Genomic DNA, 18,072 nt, shown 5'->3' with positions numbered 1-18,072 from the left:
TCTGTGGACTTTACAAAAGGAAAATGGAGCTCTCACGTGCCTATACGCCCAACAACAGTAACTGCTATGGCCACTAGGGGCAGTATTTTACATTTCGGTAAGCACAGACCGATTTTAGAATAAAAAAAGTCAACCTACTCTTTCCGAATTCACTCTACGCCACACAGACAATGGATTGAGTTTATTAATCTGCTAAAACTGTGTGAAGACAGTATAAAGATTAACCAACCTCTCCCTCTGGATGTATGCGAGTATGCTGAGTGAGAAATCACTCCTATCCACAACTCTTCATACTGTCCACTTCCTCAGAAACCTGCAGCATCATCGCATACTTCGGGCTTGTCCAGCAGGAAGAGGAATAACAACAGCAGACAAAAAGATGTCACAGAATAGGACTTCCTGTTTAAGGTTCATGGGCAATTAGCACTTTTACTTAAGCTGCCGGAGTTTCTCATATTAAACACAACATGCTTGATGTATTTGGTAACTTGGCAACTTAAGGTAAAGGTGAAAGTCAGCACACTTGAATTTTGCATTTGATAATGCAGCCAAGTAGTAATTGTTTTTTTTGGCAAGCTGTTATCTAACACACGCATTCACTCTGTTTGCTTGCGTCAAAAACCCTTGTGACGGTGTTTCACTCTCTGATAGCAGGAGAATCTGAAGTGGAATGAAAGGTACAGACAAAACACAAGGCTTGGTGTCTAGATAAACAGACATGCAAGTTCAGTGGACTGGATGTTAAGATCTCTCTCTTTATAGTATTTAAATGACTTTATATGAATGCCTTTAACAAACCAGATTGTTTAAATGCACTCATATAAAGCAAGGTTTCAAAGTGATAGACCAAAAAGGCTGAAATATCAGCCAAGCTGATACATTTCGAGATTGCCCTGATAGCACACTTACATCACCCAGACGTTTATTTGATGAGCGTGTTTACATCTGGTAGACGTATTTTTTGAGTAGTTTGCTCACCTGCAATACGTCTATAAGATAATTCTTCTTGGAAGTCAGTAAGACATTACGATTTATAAAGTTTGAAAATCTGATCTTTTTAAGATGATTAGCAGATGATAAATAGAATGTGATGCTTTCCAGATGAAACGCTCTAAAACAGACATCTCGGAGACGAATGTGTGCAATCAGGGTGGCTGATAGCTGTGCCAGCTCGGCCAATTAGCAATAGGAAGTCCCTATTATGCCGATTTCACAATCTACAGACATCCTATATAATGGAAAATGAACAGTATTTTCTGTTTTCAAATATTGTTAGTGAATTGTAAGTCAAATCTGGGTTACTGTGAGACACTTACAATTGAAGTGAATGGGGGCAAATCCGTAAATGTAAAAATAATCACGGTTTCAAAAGTATAGCCACAAGACGTAAACAATATGCATGTTTGCAAGATTTTAGTGTGATAAAATAACTTACTAACCTTTTCTGTGTAAAGTTATATGCAATTTTACAACTAAAAATGACCATTTAAACAACTCTACAGCTCGAATAATTAATGAGTTTAATAGAAGAATGAATGTAAGTGTTTTATAAAATTATAAGCTTTACATTTCTGCCTTTAAACACTCCAAAAATTGGCCCCATTCACTTCCATTGTAAGTGCCTCACTGAAATCTAAATTTTAGCTTTTTTTTTTTAAGGAAAAGGGATGAGTTGAATTAATTTTTTGTAGTAATCAACACTGTGCCACAAATGCTGTCGATTGAGCTTAAATTCTGGCATATAATTAAATTGAGGTGTATATTTACAGTTGAAGTCAGTTTACATATTCCTTAGCCAAATATACCAACATATACAGTACCAAGTCAACTCAGTTTTTCACAATTCCTGACATTTAATCATATAAAACATTCCCTGTCTTAGGTCGGTTAGGATCACTATTTTAAGAAATTGAAATCGTAGAGAGAATAATTTATCTCAGCTTTTCTTTCATCACATTCCCAGTGGGTCAAAAGTTTACATACACTTTGTTAGTATTTGGTAGCATTGACTTTATATTGTTTAACTTGGGTCAAACATTTTGGGTAGACTTCCATACGCTTCTCACAATAAGTTGCTGGAATTTTGGCCCATTCCTCCAGACAGAACTGGTGTAACGGAGTCAGGTTTGTAGGCCTCCTTGATCGCACACACTTTCAGTTCTGCCCATAACTTTTCTATCGGATTGAAGTCAGGGCTTTCTGATGGCCACTCCAATCCCTTGACTTTGTTGTCCTTGAGCCATTTTGCCACAACTTTGGAGGTATGCTTGGGGTCATTGTCCTTTTGGAAGACCCATTTGAGACTGAGCTTAAACTTCCTGGCTGATGTCTTTTGCTGATGCTTCAATATATCCACATATTTATCCTTCCTCATGATGACACCTATTTTGTGAAGTGCACCAGTCCCTCCAGCAGCAAAGCACCCCCACAACATGATGCTGCCACCCCCAAGCTTCATGGTTTGGATGGTGTTCTTCAGCTTGCAAGCCTGCAAACTTCTGACATCAACTGTAGTTCTGAAGGTGGGCTAATAGAGGGACGTGTCCTCCCTAATGTTAACATGAACTAGTTCAATGGCAGGTTCCATTGTGACAACTTACTCCACTTACGTGTGACAACACGCTCTGCTATTGGTGCAAACATTTTTCTTTCTAGGGAAAAATTGTGAAAATCTTCATTTTACGCTCGGCATCTTATTTTTTTTTTTTTTGCCTAGATTTCAAAGTATGTGGTTATGCAGAAATTTACTTGCACTAATAAAACTTACCCTAAGAGATTTATCAGTATTAGATCAGTCAATGGCCACCCTGACTCTCTAGATATCAGAATGAGCCACTGAAAACCCAACATCACTCCACCAGTGTTTCAAACACTTTAAAAAAAGTAAGCTTTAAAGCACTGATTTTCTTAAGTGTATTGTGAGTGATGGCAAGCAACTTATCGAGTAATATCTAAATGAAATCCTCACTCAATGTTCTCATTTAATAGTACATTTATTTTCACATCAGCAAAAACATTGTAGTGTGTGTTACACCAGAAAATAAAAATAATAATTCAATGCTGTCAGCACAGTAATCCGTTTAAAATCGTGGCAAACTTTCAATATCACCAAATAAAGAAACATTCTATGCATTGTAAAGTTTACAATATGCATATGACATATAAATGTATAAGCCATATTTAAATGTAGGACAAAATACAATTTTCTTTCCTTCTGTAAAAAATACATCTATCTGTGAGATAACATGCATGTTGAGGAAAAAAAAATTCAAAATAGTTAAAGTGAGTATAAAGATATAGTAAATGCCTTTTATTACAACAAAACATAAAAAGCAGTATTAGAATTGCACCAACTTCAAATGTATATAACAAAAGGAGTTCAAAAAGCACATAGGGTAAATGTTCTGTCAAAATCATCCATTAGAGAATTTTCTGAAAACAAGCTCTCTATACAAAATGTACATGATCAAATATAAATTTGGCAATCAGTTGTAAAAAAAAAAAAAAAAAAAAAAAGTTTTACTTAAAATATATCTATGTATACATTATTTTTTGTTATCATAACCTAGCCATCCATCCCAAAGCATAATTACAGAAATGGAGGTTTAAAAATTCTCAGCAAGATGCTCTGTATCACATAAAAGATCATAAATTCTGGTCCTAATTGATAAAGGACTCCAGCATTGATTCAGTACAGAAATTACATAACTACAGCTAGTTTAGCCAGCTAAGTTTTTTTTGGTTTTTGTTTTTTAAAGCAGGTTTAAATGTAAAACCACAGTTTAAGTCCATTGTCTCTGTGGATGTCTGAAAAGGCAACCATTTTGGTTTATTTCTTTCCATTTGTTAAAACCATCAAGAGCATTCCCTCATCTCACAGTTCTTTATCTCTGTCCTCTCTACAGTAGTGCTTTAATAAAGCATATTCACATAGTTTATGAATGCTCTGTCCCATAAATGGTTGTCTACCAGCATTGTGCAATGTTCTGTTTAAACGCAGGCCTGCTGCACCTGTGTCAGAAGATCCCCGAAGCGATCGAACAGGCCCTCTACCCACACCCTGTTCCCCATGCAGGTCTGGACCATCTGCTCCTGACCCAAATCTTTACCCCGAGACTTCAACAACTCAATCTGAGACATGGGAGAGAAACACAAAGGAGAAACATTCTTTAATCTTTCTTATCCAAATGCAAAGTACAGTTTTGCAGTTATGCACACTTGTGGGTTATTGCCACGGCACTGCTAAGTGGTTGCTAAGAGGCTCTGACTGTGCTTTTTAGGGTGTTGATAGGGTGTTCTGGGTGGTTACTAGGACATTCTATGTAATTTCTTACTGGCCCAAGTCAAGAGTCCACTCCAAGTCTCTATGGTATTCTGGCACCAAGATATGGCTTCAGGTTTCGGGAATTTAATGAATCTGGTTCAGATTCCTCTCAACGAATCCTGTTCCTTAAAGGAGTATTCAGGGTTCAATATAAGTTAAGCACAACAGACAGGATTTGTGGGATAATATTGTTACCATAAAAAATTATTTTGACTTTTTTCACCAGGACACATTTGAAGACAAATAGAAAAATTCTCTCTGTGCAGTAAGTCCTTAAAATGCAAGTGGATGGTGATTTGACATTTGAAGCTCCAAAAATCAAAGACAGTCGACTCAGCATAAACGTCATCATACAGCAGATAATGCCTTCTAAAGCAACACGATCGCTTTTGGTACAAAAAAGATCAATATTTATCTACTTTTTTTAACTCTACATCATCGTTTCCGGTCAGCAGCAGTATGTGCATGTGACGTAATCACATCGGCATGCGAGACACGTGAGAACTGACGCACGTGTGTCACAGCCGGAAGAGCAGCGCTGTTTACGAGTGAGTAGGAGGAACACTGTACAGAAGCTTTGTTAATTTTGGTTTAGATCTGTATTTGTATATGTTTGTTATTCACAATGGTGTGTTTGTTGCATATCTTGGATGTCTCAACTGGGTGGAGAACGTGAGATTACATCCGTAACATGCCAATGCGAATATGTCATATGAGAGACCACGTGAGCTCAGCTCTCTCGTGAGTCGTGAAGCTTACCGGAAGTATTTGATTCTAGTTAAAAAGTACTTAAATATTGATCTTTTTCACACCAAAAGCGATCATGCCGCTTTAGAAGACATTACTTTAAAAGCTGTTCTTGTACTGATGATGTTTATGCTGACTGTCTGTGATTTTTGGAGCTTCAAAAGAGAAATCACCATCCACTTGTATTTTAAAGAACCTACTAATGTGAGATATTTTTCTTCAAATGTTTTCTGATGAACAAAGAAATCCATACACACCTGGAATAATGAGAATTTTCATTTTTGGGTGAACAATCCCTTTAACTTGTACTGAACACTGATTATGCCTTTAACGGTTCAATTAATGATTCTTTTAGTTGGATTTACAGCAAACAGTGGCCTATTGCCAAATAAAGAGATCATTTCAGATTTCAACATACCAGATATTTTAAACCAGACATAAATTTAATAAAAGTCTTGTAAAAGGTGTTCAAAGAGACTTTTTAGAGGCATAAATTCAGTCTAATAATTGATTGGTTGAAATCTCACCTCTCAAGTATAAAACACAGTATCATTTCTGATTTCCTTTCCAGTTGGAGATTAAGAACTTAATTAAAAAAAAAAACGGAACTGCAAATCATGAAAATCTCATCCACAATCTGCACAATTTGAGATTTAATTCATGTCACATGTCAACACTGATTTGTGATACAAGTTAAACTATTCAAAACTAAATTCTTTCAAAGAGTCCAAGATCTTGGCACAAGGACCTCTAGATAGTTTATCCTTCCATAACCACACCCACACACAGCTGTCTCACCTCCTCCACACACATCAGGTATGTGTGGTACTTGTAGTGTTGTAGAGAGTGATAAAGGGAAAACCACTTTTTTGTCTGCTGATCCACTGTGTATTCCTAATTGAGGAGGACACAGAAATATAAAGACAGATAGAGAGACTTTTAGTTGTATCTCAAATGGGGCTAAAAATCTGTATGGCATACCTCCTAGTGGTAGGAATGCAAACCAGCTGTTAAAGGCATAGTTCACCCCCTCATGTTATCTGACTTGTACTCGAGGAAACCAAAAGGAGATGATAAGCAGAAATATAACATACTGAAAGATGAAATGTGAAGTTTAACACTACTCCTAGATCTGGAATACTAACCAGTGGAAGTTTGCTGGAGGATTTCGAGGGCTTCATGGTTTTCCTGTTGTATGCCCTCCCACTTAACCTCACTTTAAAGACGGGGGTCTCGCAGTCTGTTTTCAGCTCGTTGACCACAGACAGCTCAGGAAAGCTGTCTAATGCATTCTGCCAAGCAAAGTAGAGAAACACTGTAACAAATCACTTCTAACCAACAAGAGACTTCATTGTTTCTGAGTGTAATATGTCCTGAAACCAAATGCAAACATATCAGCAACTATATTTACATGCACTGATTTTCATCATTCCGGATCAATTCAATACGACTGCAGATGTGCATCACAAGTGATCTGAACAAATGTTTTGTGGATACGAAGAGCTGTATTTGCTGTCTTGTTACCATGACATTTTTTCTCACAGTAATCAGATAGAAATTTAATTTAAGGCCCTGGCACACTCCCGACAAAGCTCTTCTTTGTTCTTCACTCCGAGATAAAAAGAAGTTCGAAACAGCTGAGCAACGGCAAACTGTTTGCGAACATTCAGACACCAGCCACACTGTTGGAAGTGGTGTTTAGAGGAACATTTATATAGGAGGTCTACATGTAAACATCAACTATGACATTAAAATGTGTTTTCAATGACTGTATGCTTCATTCTATGAGAACAATTCACACAAGATCAGTAAAAGAAGCTGTTATAACCACTCGATGATGATTTAAAGTAAAATATACAGGTATGCAGTAGATAATGTGTAATTTGTAATGTTTACATTGTGCATTCATGACACTAACACGCTACACGCAGCCATAATATGCACTGATTACACTCTGATTTTGTCATTTATGATGACACTGATACTACTGCAAAGTGTTAATGGGTAGAATACAGACAAAAGAATGATGATAGGCATAGATCTTTGTGTGAAAAGCTTTGGCTGCATAAGGCACATGAGTGAAGCAGCATATCAAACAAAACAATGAACGGACACTTAAGAGAATCTGAGTAGATTTGATTCATTTTTAGACTACCGGTAATTTAACAACATTAAAAAATAAATACAAAAATGGCATGACATTTTCTTGGAAAATGTCTCTACACGAGCAATCGTACAGATTTAGGCAAATTTGCACCAGCTTGAACCTAAACAATTGTAATAGAGTGATTTATTTTTTAGACCTGTGGCTTGCTTGATTTGTTCCGAAACAGGGCTAAAATAGTCACAATGTTGCAGTTTCTTCATGGTTCTGTTTGCTTTTACAAGGTTACATTTTACAATGGATCAAAATGCTAAAATTTCCATTGTGGTTATTTGTATCTGTCATTAGTTGCTTTTGCATTATTTCTGCATTGAAAAGTACCTGCAGGGTCACAGAGTTCTCTATCCCTCCCACGCCCACACACTTGCAGACACGCACACAGAAAGAGTGAAGCCATGTTTTTTTTTCCTCAACCAATTTGGAATGACCAATTCCCACTGCACTCCAAGTCCTCATGGTGGCATAGTGACTCGCCTTAATCAGGGTGGCGGAGGATGAATCTCTGTTGCCTCCGCATCTGAGACCATCAACCTGTGCATCTTATCACATGGCTTGTTGAGCGCGTTACCGTGGAGACATGAGGTTTGCATGCACAATGCAAGGAGAAGCGTTTGGAGGCTTTGCGCTATTCTCCGCGGCATCCACTCACAACTCATCACGCGCCCCACCAAGAGCGAGAACCACATTATAGCGACCATGAGGAGGTTACCCCACGTGACCCTACCCTCCCTAGCAACCGGGCCAATTTGGTTGCTTAGGAGACCTGACTGGAGTCACTCAACTCACGACGTCTGGTGTGATAGTCAGCGTTTTACTCGCAGAGTTACCCAGGCCCCAGAAGCCAAGTTTTTAATCAGTCAAAAATTCTGACATCACCCTCTGACACTATTTAAAAGAGAGAAGTGATCGTGAAGATTGACCTATATCTAATATAGTCGCCAAAATTATATATCTACGTTTAGATGAGTTCCAGTGATGAGCTGACCTACACATTTCTTCCCCATCCAAGTGGTCTCAGACAGATTGTTTTAGTGTGGATCTGAGTGCGATTGCGTGTTAATTTGTGCCTATATGAAACCAACCAAGGGAGAAAATGGTTCAGGTTGCAAAACAAATGCTCCAAACAAGCCAGGTGTGAAAACGCAATTAGGACGTGATTCATGGAGTAACTTTACCTTCTGAAAGTGTGATAACGTGTACTAATCCCATCGAGGCTTGATGAAGAACACGTATGTTCATATGCAGCTTCCAGCGTAAAGAAATTACGTTCAATATAAACAGAATGTTGTGGCTCAGCTTTCTGATGTCATTTTAATGTAGGGAAAAAAAGCAGGAAAAAAGCTTTGTGAAAGGATCACTACAGATTAAGATCAGCATTTGTGATGACACACACAGCTGAGTGCGATGAAACGTTCAGACCAGCTTGTTGTCTTAGTTCTTCAGTAAAAGAACCTCTCTGGTCACTTGACGAGAACACAAGACCCCACTTCGGCAACAGAAAGATTGGTTTCTAACAGTTTTGATGTGCTTTTTTTTTGGTGGAACCATGGACTCAGCGATAGTCTCGACGGTCAAGTGATTAACCACGTCCAGTTACAAATCAACGAAACAAACTCAAAAACACCTTTTTGGCCAGATTTTGTTCTATATGACGCCACACCCATTCATTCTTCAATTTAATAGAAAGTGAGAAGGGGCCTTTAAACTGAGCTCAGTTAAAACCTTTTTCTGATTCACATGTTCACATAAAAGAATTACCTTGACTGCAATATACAGTCTGTTATACTGTATGCGAAATGGAAAACGATGACTCGTGAACTCACTTTAAAGATCTGACCCATGCACAGTTTTGGCAGCAGTCTCCGCCTGTTGTCCCTGATCATTCCATCAACCCTCTTCATTTGAGGAAGCAGCAGCTCATCTGCATAAAATCAGATGGATCAGCTTCCTTATATGACACTCCTGTTACAGAGCAGATATTTTCATCCTATATTTCTCACCGTTTTCTCTCTCTAGTGCATTCATGACATCTGCGTCCAGGACTACACTGATCAGAAGCTCTACAAAGCTCTTAAAGGTCTCCTTCATTGTTCTGGTGTTCAGGAAACGGGCGGCGAACGGAACCGGAGGAGTAAATTCTGAAAACGAGAGATAGGGATAGATAGTATAGGATAAAAGGATGAGAGAGCGACAATAGCAACAGATCGACCAACAGATCAATTAAAACACAGACGGACAAATAAATATCAGACACAGTCAGTTTAATAAATTAAGAATGGGAGACAAATAAGCCTCCAAAAATTAGACAAATATACTGTAGAGCATCATAACTGAAAAACTTTTGCCTATGCGTGATGCTGCATCTACATCAAGAGGTGTCATTATACAGTTTTTAAAAAAGACCTGTCACACAGTCGGCTGTATACCTGTCAAATAAACCCTGGCAGGGTGATCTTGCACCAGCTGTGATTAAATTCTCACGTAAGTTGGGATGTAAAGTTCACACTAAGGGCTTTGTAACTGCTAATTAGTTTGTAACAAAGTCAGAGCTTAATTTGGTTCCACCACCTGCTCTCAAGGCAATACTTAGCTAGTACGTCGTAAGCTCTCCGTAATGCGTAGTCGCAGAATATGCCGTTTACCTGTATTGATCCAATACATAGCCTTAAATTTGTACATAAAAAGCCGTGAACTTCAATTTGATCAAATGTTCAAACCTTGTTTGCAAATTGTGATTTAGTGCCCATTTATGCCACAACTAGGCTAATTTGTATCTTATAATGTTACCACACTGCACATAGTTGTACATACTGTACATATCTGTCTATATGGTTCATACAGAATATCCATATTTACTCTGTTTTTCTTATTATATAGTCTGCTAATACACTACATATATCTTTATTATTCTTACTTCTATTTAAATGTCACTGCTACTACATTGCACATATCTGTACATGTTGTTCATACACTGCTCATTTTACATAGCCATATTTATTCTGCTCTTATAACACTGAAATATATTTCTTGTCCTGCCTTTGCACCACCTGTCTACACATGATTATCACATTGCACCTTTCTGCTTTTTTGCACTTCTGGTTGGATGCAAACTGCATTTCGTTGTCTTTGTGCTTGTACACTGCACAATGACAATAAAGTTGAATCTAATCTAATATTAGCGGTAGGGCTGGGCGATATGGAAACAACAATTATATCTGGATATTTTCATCCGATTGATGATATTCAATATATATATAATCATGTATTTGCTCTGAAATGGCTCAAATGTGATTTTATTTTAAATGAGAGGAACCATCATTTCATCCAGCCACTGTAGATTCATTTTATTAAAAGACATTGAATAAAAATGTATTTAAAAATAATAAAGACAGGCTTCCCCAGAGTTTTACACAAAATAAGCACAAGGGAGAATTAGATCCAATCATTTTCATTGATGCACTTTTATATGTATATTCCATATACAATGATACAAAGTGGGTTTATAAAAAGCATTATTTACCTTCACACAAAAACAAGATGTGCAAAAACTACTTCACTCACTCATTTTTTAAACCCAGTTGAATACTGCATAATACTTAATTATTACTGTGTGACCCAGTCAATTTTATTATTATAATATAATACTGAATTATCATTATTATTTTTAGGATTAGTTTTGTTATATATACACAAGTAATACATTACTGTCCTATTTACCTGAGCTTTCATTTTGTCACTTGAAGTGCTGTGTGTATTTGATAGTTTATAATATTCCGCTCGTGAAACTTTGTGATTGAGAATTGTATAATGACTTATAGGGGTTACTAATGTTTGGAATGTTGTGAATGCTTGAACCTTCAATACTTTGATTTTACAATACACTTGAACTGCTCTGAGCGCTGAAAATATTATTAGCCCCACGTGTGCCACACAGATCAGGGCATCACTGGTTTATTCTGAAGCACACACAGATCATGTTTATCTTTCTATAATAGCAGCCTTTTGCGGTTTAATAATCACATATGACCATATTGCCATTTTTATGTTATATTTATTAATTGTGCAGCCATAAAGTATCGTGAAATTAGTCTACATGATGCAATTTTTAAGAAAGTTAAAGGCAAAATAAAAAGCACATATTGCTTATTTTTATTCATCGGCAAAATCATCGCGATTATATTGCGAGTATTCAAAATAACGCCCATCTCTAAATAGCGGCCTCTAGTGGTGAAAAAATAAACAATCATCAAGGGATTTGCGGTCACTAAATCTTTCATTGACAATATTCATCCATAATTGTTATTGTAAAATTTGATAGTCAAGTGTTCTAAGGGCACTTTAGTTATCACAATTTCTGTGCTTAATTGTTGCAAAATCTGCAGATTTGAACACTAAATATGTCATCTCCAGCATCTGAAAAATATATCAATATGCTAAGCATGTACAAGCAATCCATGGTAAAATATCAAGAGGGCAGGTATGACCGCTGTAAAATGTCTCACCATCATCCTCACTCACAGCCTCTGGTGAAGAGTCAGAGGGAGATGTCGTAAACTCCTCTTTCCATTTCTTTCTCTTTTTGGGAGGAGGTTCTGCCTTGGCTTTTGGCTGCTTGGGTCTGGGTTTAGATAGAGCTTTCAGTTGTGCTGTTTTCTGTGTGGGAGAATCTGATACGGTCACAGCAGTGAATCGCTGGGCTAGAAGAGCTTTAGTCTGGAAGCCTCTGTGTATATGAAACAAATATAAAAATAATCAGATGCTTTTATAAGGACCTATTCTATTAAGGTTCTTTGGAAAGATTTGCATTTTCAAAAGTGCAATACAAATAAACATGAATTGAAATGACATTATTACTCTTAGTAAAACCAGAATATTGACTATGAAGTTTACTGCAAGTTGATTGTTCATATTAAAGAGTGTCTGGCATGAGAATGAAGTTCCATGGAAAAATATTTGGCTGAGTGGGATTGCACAATAGTGGCCTGTGGGTCAGCTTGACATTGAAGAGAACAGTACTGCAAACTCATCTGAGCTGTTGTTTTTGTTGTCCATTTATATATATATATATATATATATATATATATTTGCTCTTACATCTAAGGGGTGTAACAATCCATCGATCTGGATCGATGCATTGATCGAAAAACCAACGTTCCAATGTTATCGATAAAAACACGTAACATCGATTTAGACATTTTAAGATGCACCTTTATTTTAATACTCTCATGTCAGCCACATCTGTATGCATTTCCATCAGGTTATAAAGCACCCTTATTACATTCATTTCACTTTACGAGCACTAAATATGTTTTTCATGTGGGACAATGATGTGCGCAGGGTCTGTGAAGCCAAATTGTGCTTTGCTATCCATGTGCGTGTCAACCAGGCTTCCCGCAAGACGCGAGCTCCAGACCAGTGACAGGATCAGTGAGAGCACGTCAACCGGGCACTCCTTAAAATGTGAGCTCTCGTGACAAATGCAGTGCGGCTCACATGGGCAATTAATTCAGACTTCCATCGATATCATTGTGCATGCGACCCATTTGAATTTTACATGAGAATTTGCTATTTAAAAGTACGATGGAGCAGTTCAACCATCAATGTGAAACATCTTGACAACGGCGACATCCTGAACAGCACTAACGAGGGAACACGAAATCACCTGCTGCCCAGCACTAGCATCAGTTATAAGACTTTACACATCAACACACTTACTAACAGTCATCCCAGTTAACTGTAACAGAATTTTTCATTACAACTGTGGAAGTTGTAGCGGATAGCACGGATATTTAGAAACATGTCATGGGTATATAAGCAATTTGAATTGGATTAAACTGAAAAATAAGCTGTAATCAAATGATTGATGATCACTTGTGTGTGATTTTACTTTTTATATTATTATCTGTATCATTTTTTCCAACATCTGAAGTACCTTATTTTGTGGTTACAAAAATTGCACTTTTCAGAGACCTCAATAAAATATTCAAATTATATTTGCATTTGAGGGCAAACTTTTTTTTTAACTGATTGTGTAAAACAATCTTGGTATTAGATGTTGAAAAAAATTACCCCCATAAGTTTAAAAACATCAAAGTTGAGCCAGAATGTGACACAGGTGTACAAGTCTGTACCTCAGTGAATGCATGATCTTGCTTCTTGGTTTCCTGCTGCAGACTCGAACATATTCCCGCTTGTTGACTGTGTCAAGAAATTTGACATGTACTCTCCTGTACATGTACTTAGCATCACCAAAGTACCCCAAATACTGTAAAGAGAATGTGACACTACCTTTAATACATAGTGGCAAGAAAAAGTATGTGAACCCTTTGGAATTAGCTGCTTTTCTGCATTAATTGGTCATAAAATGTGATCTCATCTTCATCAGACACAAGTATAGACAAACACAATGTGCTTTAGTGAACAACACACAAACAATTATAATCTTTCATGTCTTTATTGAACACATCCCATGAAACACTCACAGTACTGTGGAAAAAGTAAGTGAACACTTGGATTTAATAACTGGTCGATACTCCTTTGGCAGAAATAACCTCAAGCAAGTGTTTCCGGTAGCTGCGGATTAGACCTGCACAACGTTCAGAAGGAATTTTGAACCATTATTCCTTACAGAACTGGTTAGCAGCTCAGGCGTATTCTTAGATGTCTGGTGTGAACAGCTCCCTTGAGGTCATTCCACACCATCCACAGCATCTCTATTGGGTTAAGGTCTGGGCTCTGACTGGGCCACTCCAAAAGTTGGATTTTCTTTTTTTTTAATCCATTCTTTAGTGGATTTACTTTGATGGTGATTCTCCTGCTGCATCACCCAACTTCTACTGAGCTTCAGCTGGCGCACAGCCATCCTGACATTATCCTGTAGGATATCTTGCTAAACTTGGTAATTAATTTTCCCTCTGATGGCCCCGAAGCTGCAAAGGAGCCCCAAATCATGATGCTCCCTCCAACATATTTCACCATTGGGATAATGTTTTCATGTTGGTATGCAGTGCCATATTTACACCATACGTAGTGCTGCGTGTTATTCCAAACAATTCAACTTTTCATCAGTCCACCAGCTTATTTTCCCCCAGTAGCATTGTGGAGTGTCAAGGTGGTCTTTGGCAAACTTCAGGCGCAGCAATGTTTTGGAAAAAAGTGGCTTCCCTTCGTGGTGTCCGTCCATGTTCACCATGCTCGATTAATGTTTTCAGAATTGTAGACTCATGAACCAGTTACAATGATTCCTTCTTAATCTGTCACTCGAAGGTTCTTTTTTTACCTCACTGAGTATTCTGAGGTGTGCCATTTGAGTCATCATTGCTGGAAGGCCACTTCTAGGGAGATTAGCCACAGTACTAAATAATCTACTTTTCTAGACAATTTGTCTAACTGTGGACAGATGAATATCTAAGCTCATCAAGACAACTTTGTAACCCTTTCCAGCTTAATGCAAAGCAATAATTGTTGATCGTAGGCCTTCTGATCTCTCTTTTTGTGAGGCAGGGTCACGTCAGCAGATGCTTCTTGTGAATAGCAAACTCAAAACTTTTGAGTAATTTTTGTTATCAAAGTAGCTCAAATTAAGGCTGGGCGATATAGGCAAAAATATTTTCCCAATGTTCTTTTTAAATCGTTCGATTTTGATATTTATCACAATATACATACACAATTACACATTTCTTTTAATTAAAAGAAGAAAATACAAATAAGAATATACAAATAATCATACACAGTCAAAATAGTCTCTACAAAACGGCATTGGGGGCTCAGAGAAAGCCAAAGCACTGGGGTCTGAGGGCTTTTCTATAAAAATATTTAAATATTATAAAGAGTTTATAAATTGAGTGCAGTTGGATATGAATGTTAAAAGTTAATCTGTTTGTTTTGAAGCATAACGGCAACAGTCCAGTATTTGTAGGAGTATTTTTACATTCAAATCATATATTTTTACATTTCTTTACATTCAGATACCCAAATATGGGGGCATAGAAGCCCTTGTGACTGAGGAATGATACTGTACGAGAAAATGTTGAAAATTTAACAGACTGAATGGAGCATTTTTATATTTTTATTAAAGTTTGAATTACATGACTATCAACTAGTAATTCCATGTCATCCATGCCAGAGATGATGACATTGGATACATTTTCACAAAATTAGAACAGAAATCTATTTGTTTATAATTAAAGGCTCGCAACATGCTGATTACATTACTTTAGCTAAATTTAGAAGGAAAAAACGTTATGGTCTAAAAGCCATTTGGAAACATGTTAACTTGCAGCACCTCATGTCTACTCACATGCGGGGAAGGGGTAACGTGTGCAGAGTGGGACAGGGCATTAGTGAAGCGTGTTCAGGGCTAGATACATTTTTTCAAGGACACAGTGCAGAAAGATCAGAGCTTTTGCTTTGTCGTGCTGCTCACTAGAGACGATAAGAGGGTGCAAACTTTATCATAATGTCATGCGGTCCGGATGGAATCAATTTGGGGTCTGGACCCAGATGGCGGTGACCGTTGTAGCCTAACCATTTGCAAAGAAGCTAAAGTTAATAACTTCATACAGTCTGAGAAAGCTGAGCTGCTTGCGTTTTTAGCGACATGCATCTTATCGTCTAGATGTAGAACATAGGCTAAATATAAAACAATTACTCAAAAGCTTATAATCAATATTGCATATTTTTTTTATCACAATAAATATAATTTTTAATCACCCAGCCCTAGTTCTAACCACTCCTCCAAATGTGTTACATTAGTGGGATGCCAGGTTTGCCAAATCCTGACTCTAATTAGCTTTTGTTGTCATCATTAGCCTAGGGGTTCACATACTTTTTCCAATCTACACTGTGAAAGTTTGAATGATGTATTTAGTATGTAAAAGACTAACCAATAATTTGCATGTTATTAGATAAAATCTGATTGTGTTTGTACATTACTGTAAATAGATGAAGATCAAACCAGATTTTAAGACAAATTTACTGTCAGCACAAAAAAGACAGCACATACTGTTGCCACATATATTCATGTTCCGTATTAGCACTTACACTGTTGGTGGCAAAGAACACTCGCTTCCCATCTCTTAGTTCTGGTACAAATTTCTGCAGCAGGGCTTTCTGAACCTTCCAGATTGCTGGTGGTTCCACCCCTGCTTTCAAGGTGATCTGCACCCAAAAACATACAACAGGGCACAAAGTAGATCAAAGGCTTTAGAGACAGAGCCTGATAAAACAGTCTGCCTAATGTCTGTAATAGTTGACAGGAGGTGGGTGAAAATATTTGGAATAATTGCCCAGCCTCATCTGATACACAAAGTACAAAATCACTGGCTTGACAGAAAAAACAATAAAAGGCAATAAAATGATTAAAGTAGATTTTAACATTTACCGAAGAAAATGTGAGTGGCGCTAGTCCATGCAAAAGTAGACACCACGATGCTACGGTGTTGTGCGAGGTTGACAGTGCGTTCCTATGTGGTTGCTAAGGTGTTCAAATCCCTAACCCCCAAGAATGAGCAATAGTAATAGTAGTTGGGTTTCCATGCACATATTTTTTATGCGAATGTTGGGTTATTGCATAAAAAATGCTGGATTATTCAAATAAAGTTTACAAAATGCAAATAAAAGACTTACACAATCACTCGATCAAGGTGGATACACTTTTTATTCATCGAGATGATATGCGCATAAACTATGATGGAAACACTTCACAGAATATATTCCCTTAGAATTTATATAGAAATATACTCTAGATATACTTCAAAAAAGTCATTTAACTAAGCCTCAACACGCCATGTCAATACATAATTTGCTCAAAGAATATCTTCAGTATCATCGCATAACATGTTATTCTGGTTGTTTTGGCTATTCTGAAATGCCAAAGCCTGCAACAAAATGATTGGTTACTATTAGCTCCCAGAACTACCTGACACACTTTCACTTTCAGACATAAATCTTTTGCCGCTGACATTAGCAAACATTAGGTTTGTCAGAGTTTGTCTGCACACTCTATACTACAAGTAATTTATTACATTTAATAAAATAGCCACAGTTCTTTCCATTTTCATTACATATTTTGGGGCAATTTCTCCAGAAATTACTATTCTGTTCCTTGAATACATGGATTGAAATACTGCTTTGGTTGCAAACAGTTTTTGCTATTTTCAGATTTTTTGCATTAATGAAATTAGTGGTCCACCAATATATCGCCAAGGCGATAAATTGGCCGATATTCTGACTTTTGAAATTATCGCATCGGCTGGTAAATTTTCCCATCTAGCCGATTTGTTTCTTGAGGGCCCCGAAAATCGCCTGCTTGCATATGAAGCAACTGAGACATGTAAACGACCAGTCACGGTTCATTTTGTTTTTACGTGCCATCGTGTTACTACCGGGGTTACATAAACGGTCCGCATATCAGAGCGGCGGCAGACCCGTTTGAGCTCATAATGTCAAATTGCTTGCCTGTTTCATTCTCCCTCTCTATCCTCAACAGTTCCCTGTAACATTTAACTGTCTTGTCTAATGATAAAAAGGCAAATATCAATAAAACAAATATCATATACCGTTTGCAAATATGCGCATATCTTGTTTAAACAGATGTAATTCACAAACCTCACAAAAATCCAGCATTTTCTCCCCGTCGAGCACTTATCTAATATCTTCATCTGAAATACATATTCTATCAGCCAGAATCAAAACTTCAGGATCAAAAACTTCAAAGTAACTGCGCTTCACGTGTGCTATAAGTTAATGTCTTATTCACTATGCATTGTATTTGATTCTGTAATTTTTTTTTTTTTTTAAGAAAATTTGTTTGTCAATGCGCACAAGCCATCCATGG

The 18,072-nt window shown here is 37.2% G+C and overlaps 1 protein-coding gene across 1 annotated transcript in view; it reads right to left on the bottom strand.

Moving 5' to 3' along the window:
- Positions 1-2,985: 2,985 nt before the first annotated feature.
- LOC127623174 (glutamine and serine-rich protein 1-like) overlaps positions 2,986-18,072 on the bottom strand; it is a 33,637-nt gene continuing 18,550 nt past the window's right edge. Inside the window, exons 6-13 of the mRNA XM_052097481.1 lie at positions 16,278-16,394; positions 13,367-13,500; positions 11,738-11,958; positions 9,236-9,373; positions 9,059-9,156; positions 6,217-6,363; positions 5,870-5,965; positions 2,986-4,131 (exon numbers count right to left, since the gene is read on the bottom strand). Coding sequence (XP_051953441.1) covers positions 3,991-4,131; positions 5,870-5,965; positions 6,217-6,363; positions 9,059-9,156; positions 9,236-9,373; positions 11,738-11,958; positions 13,367-13,500; positions 16,278-16,394 — 1,092 coding nt within the window. The 3' untranslated portion in view covers positions 2,986-3,990. The remainder of the gene's footprint in view (positions 4,132-5,869; positions 5,966-6,216; positions 6,364-9,058; positions 9,157-9,235; positions 9,374-11,737; positions 11,959-13,366; positions 13,501-16,277; positions 16,395-18,072) is intronic.

The sequence above is a fragment of the Xyrauchen texanus genome, chromosome 29, assembly GCF_025860055.1.
Source record: "Xyrauchen texanus isolate HMW12.3.18 chromosome 29, RBS_HiC_50CHRs, whole genome shotgun sequence".
Taxonomy (NCBI): Eukaryota; Metazoa; Chordata; class Actinopteri; order Cypriniformes; family Catostomidae; genus Xyrauchen; species Xyrauchen texanus.
Note: the sequence above shows the minus strand (reverse complement) of the source record. Positions and strands in the feature narration are given on the sequence as shown.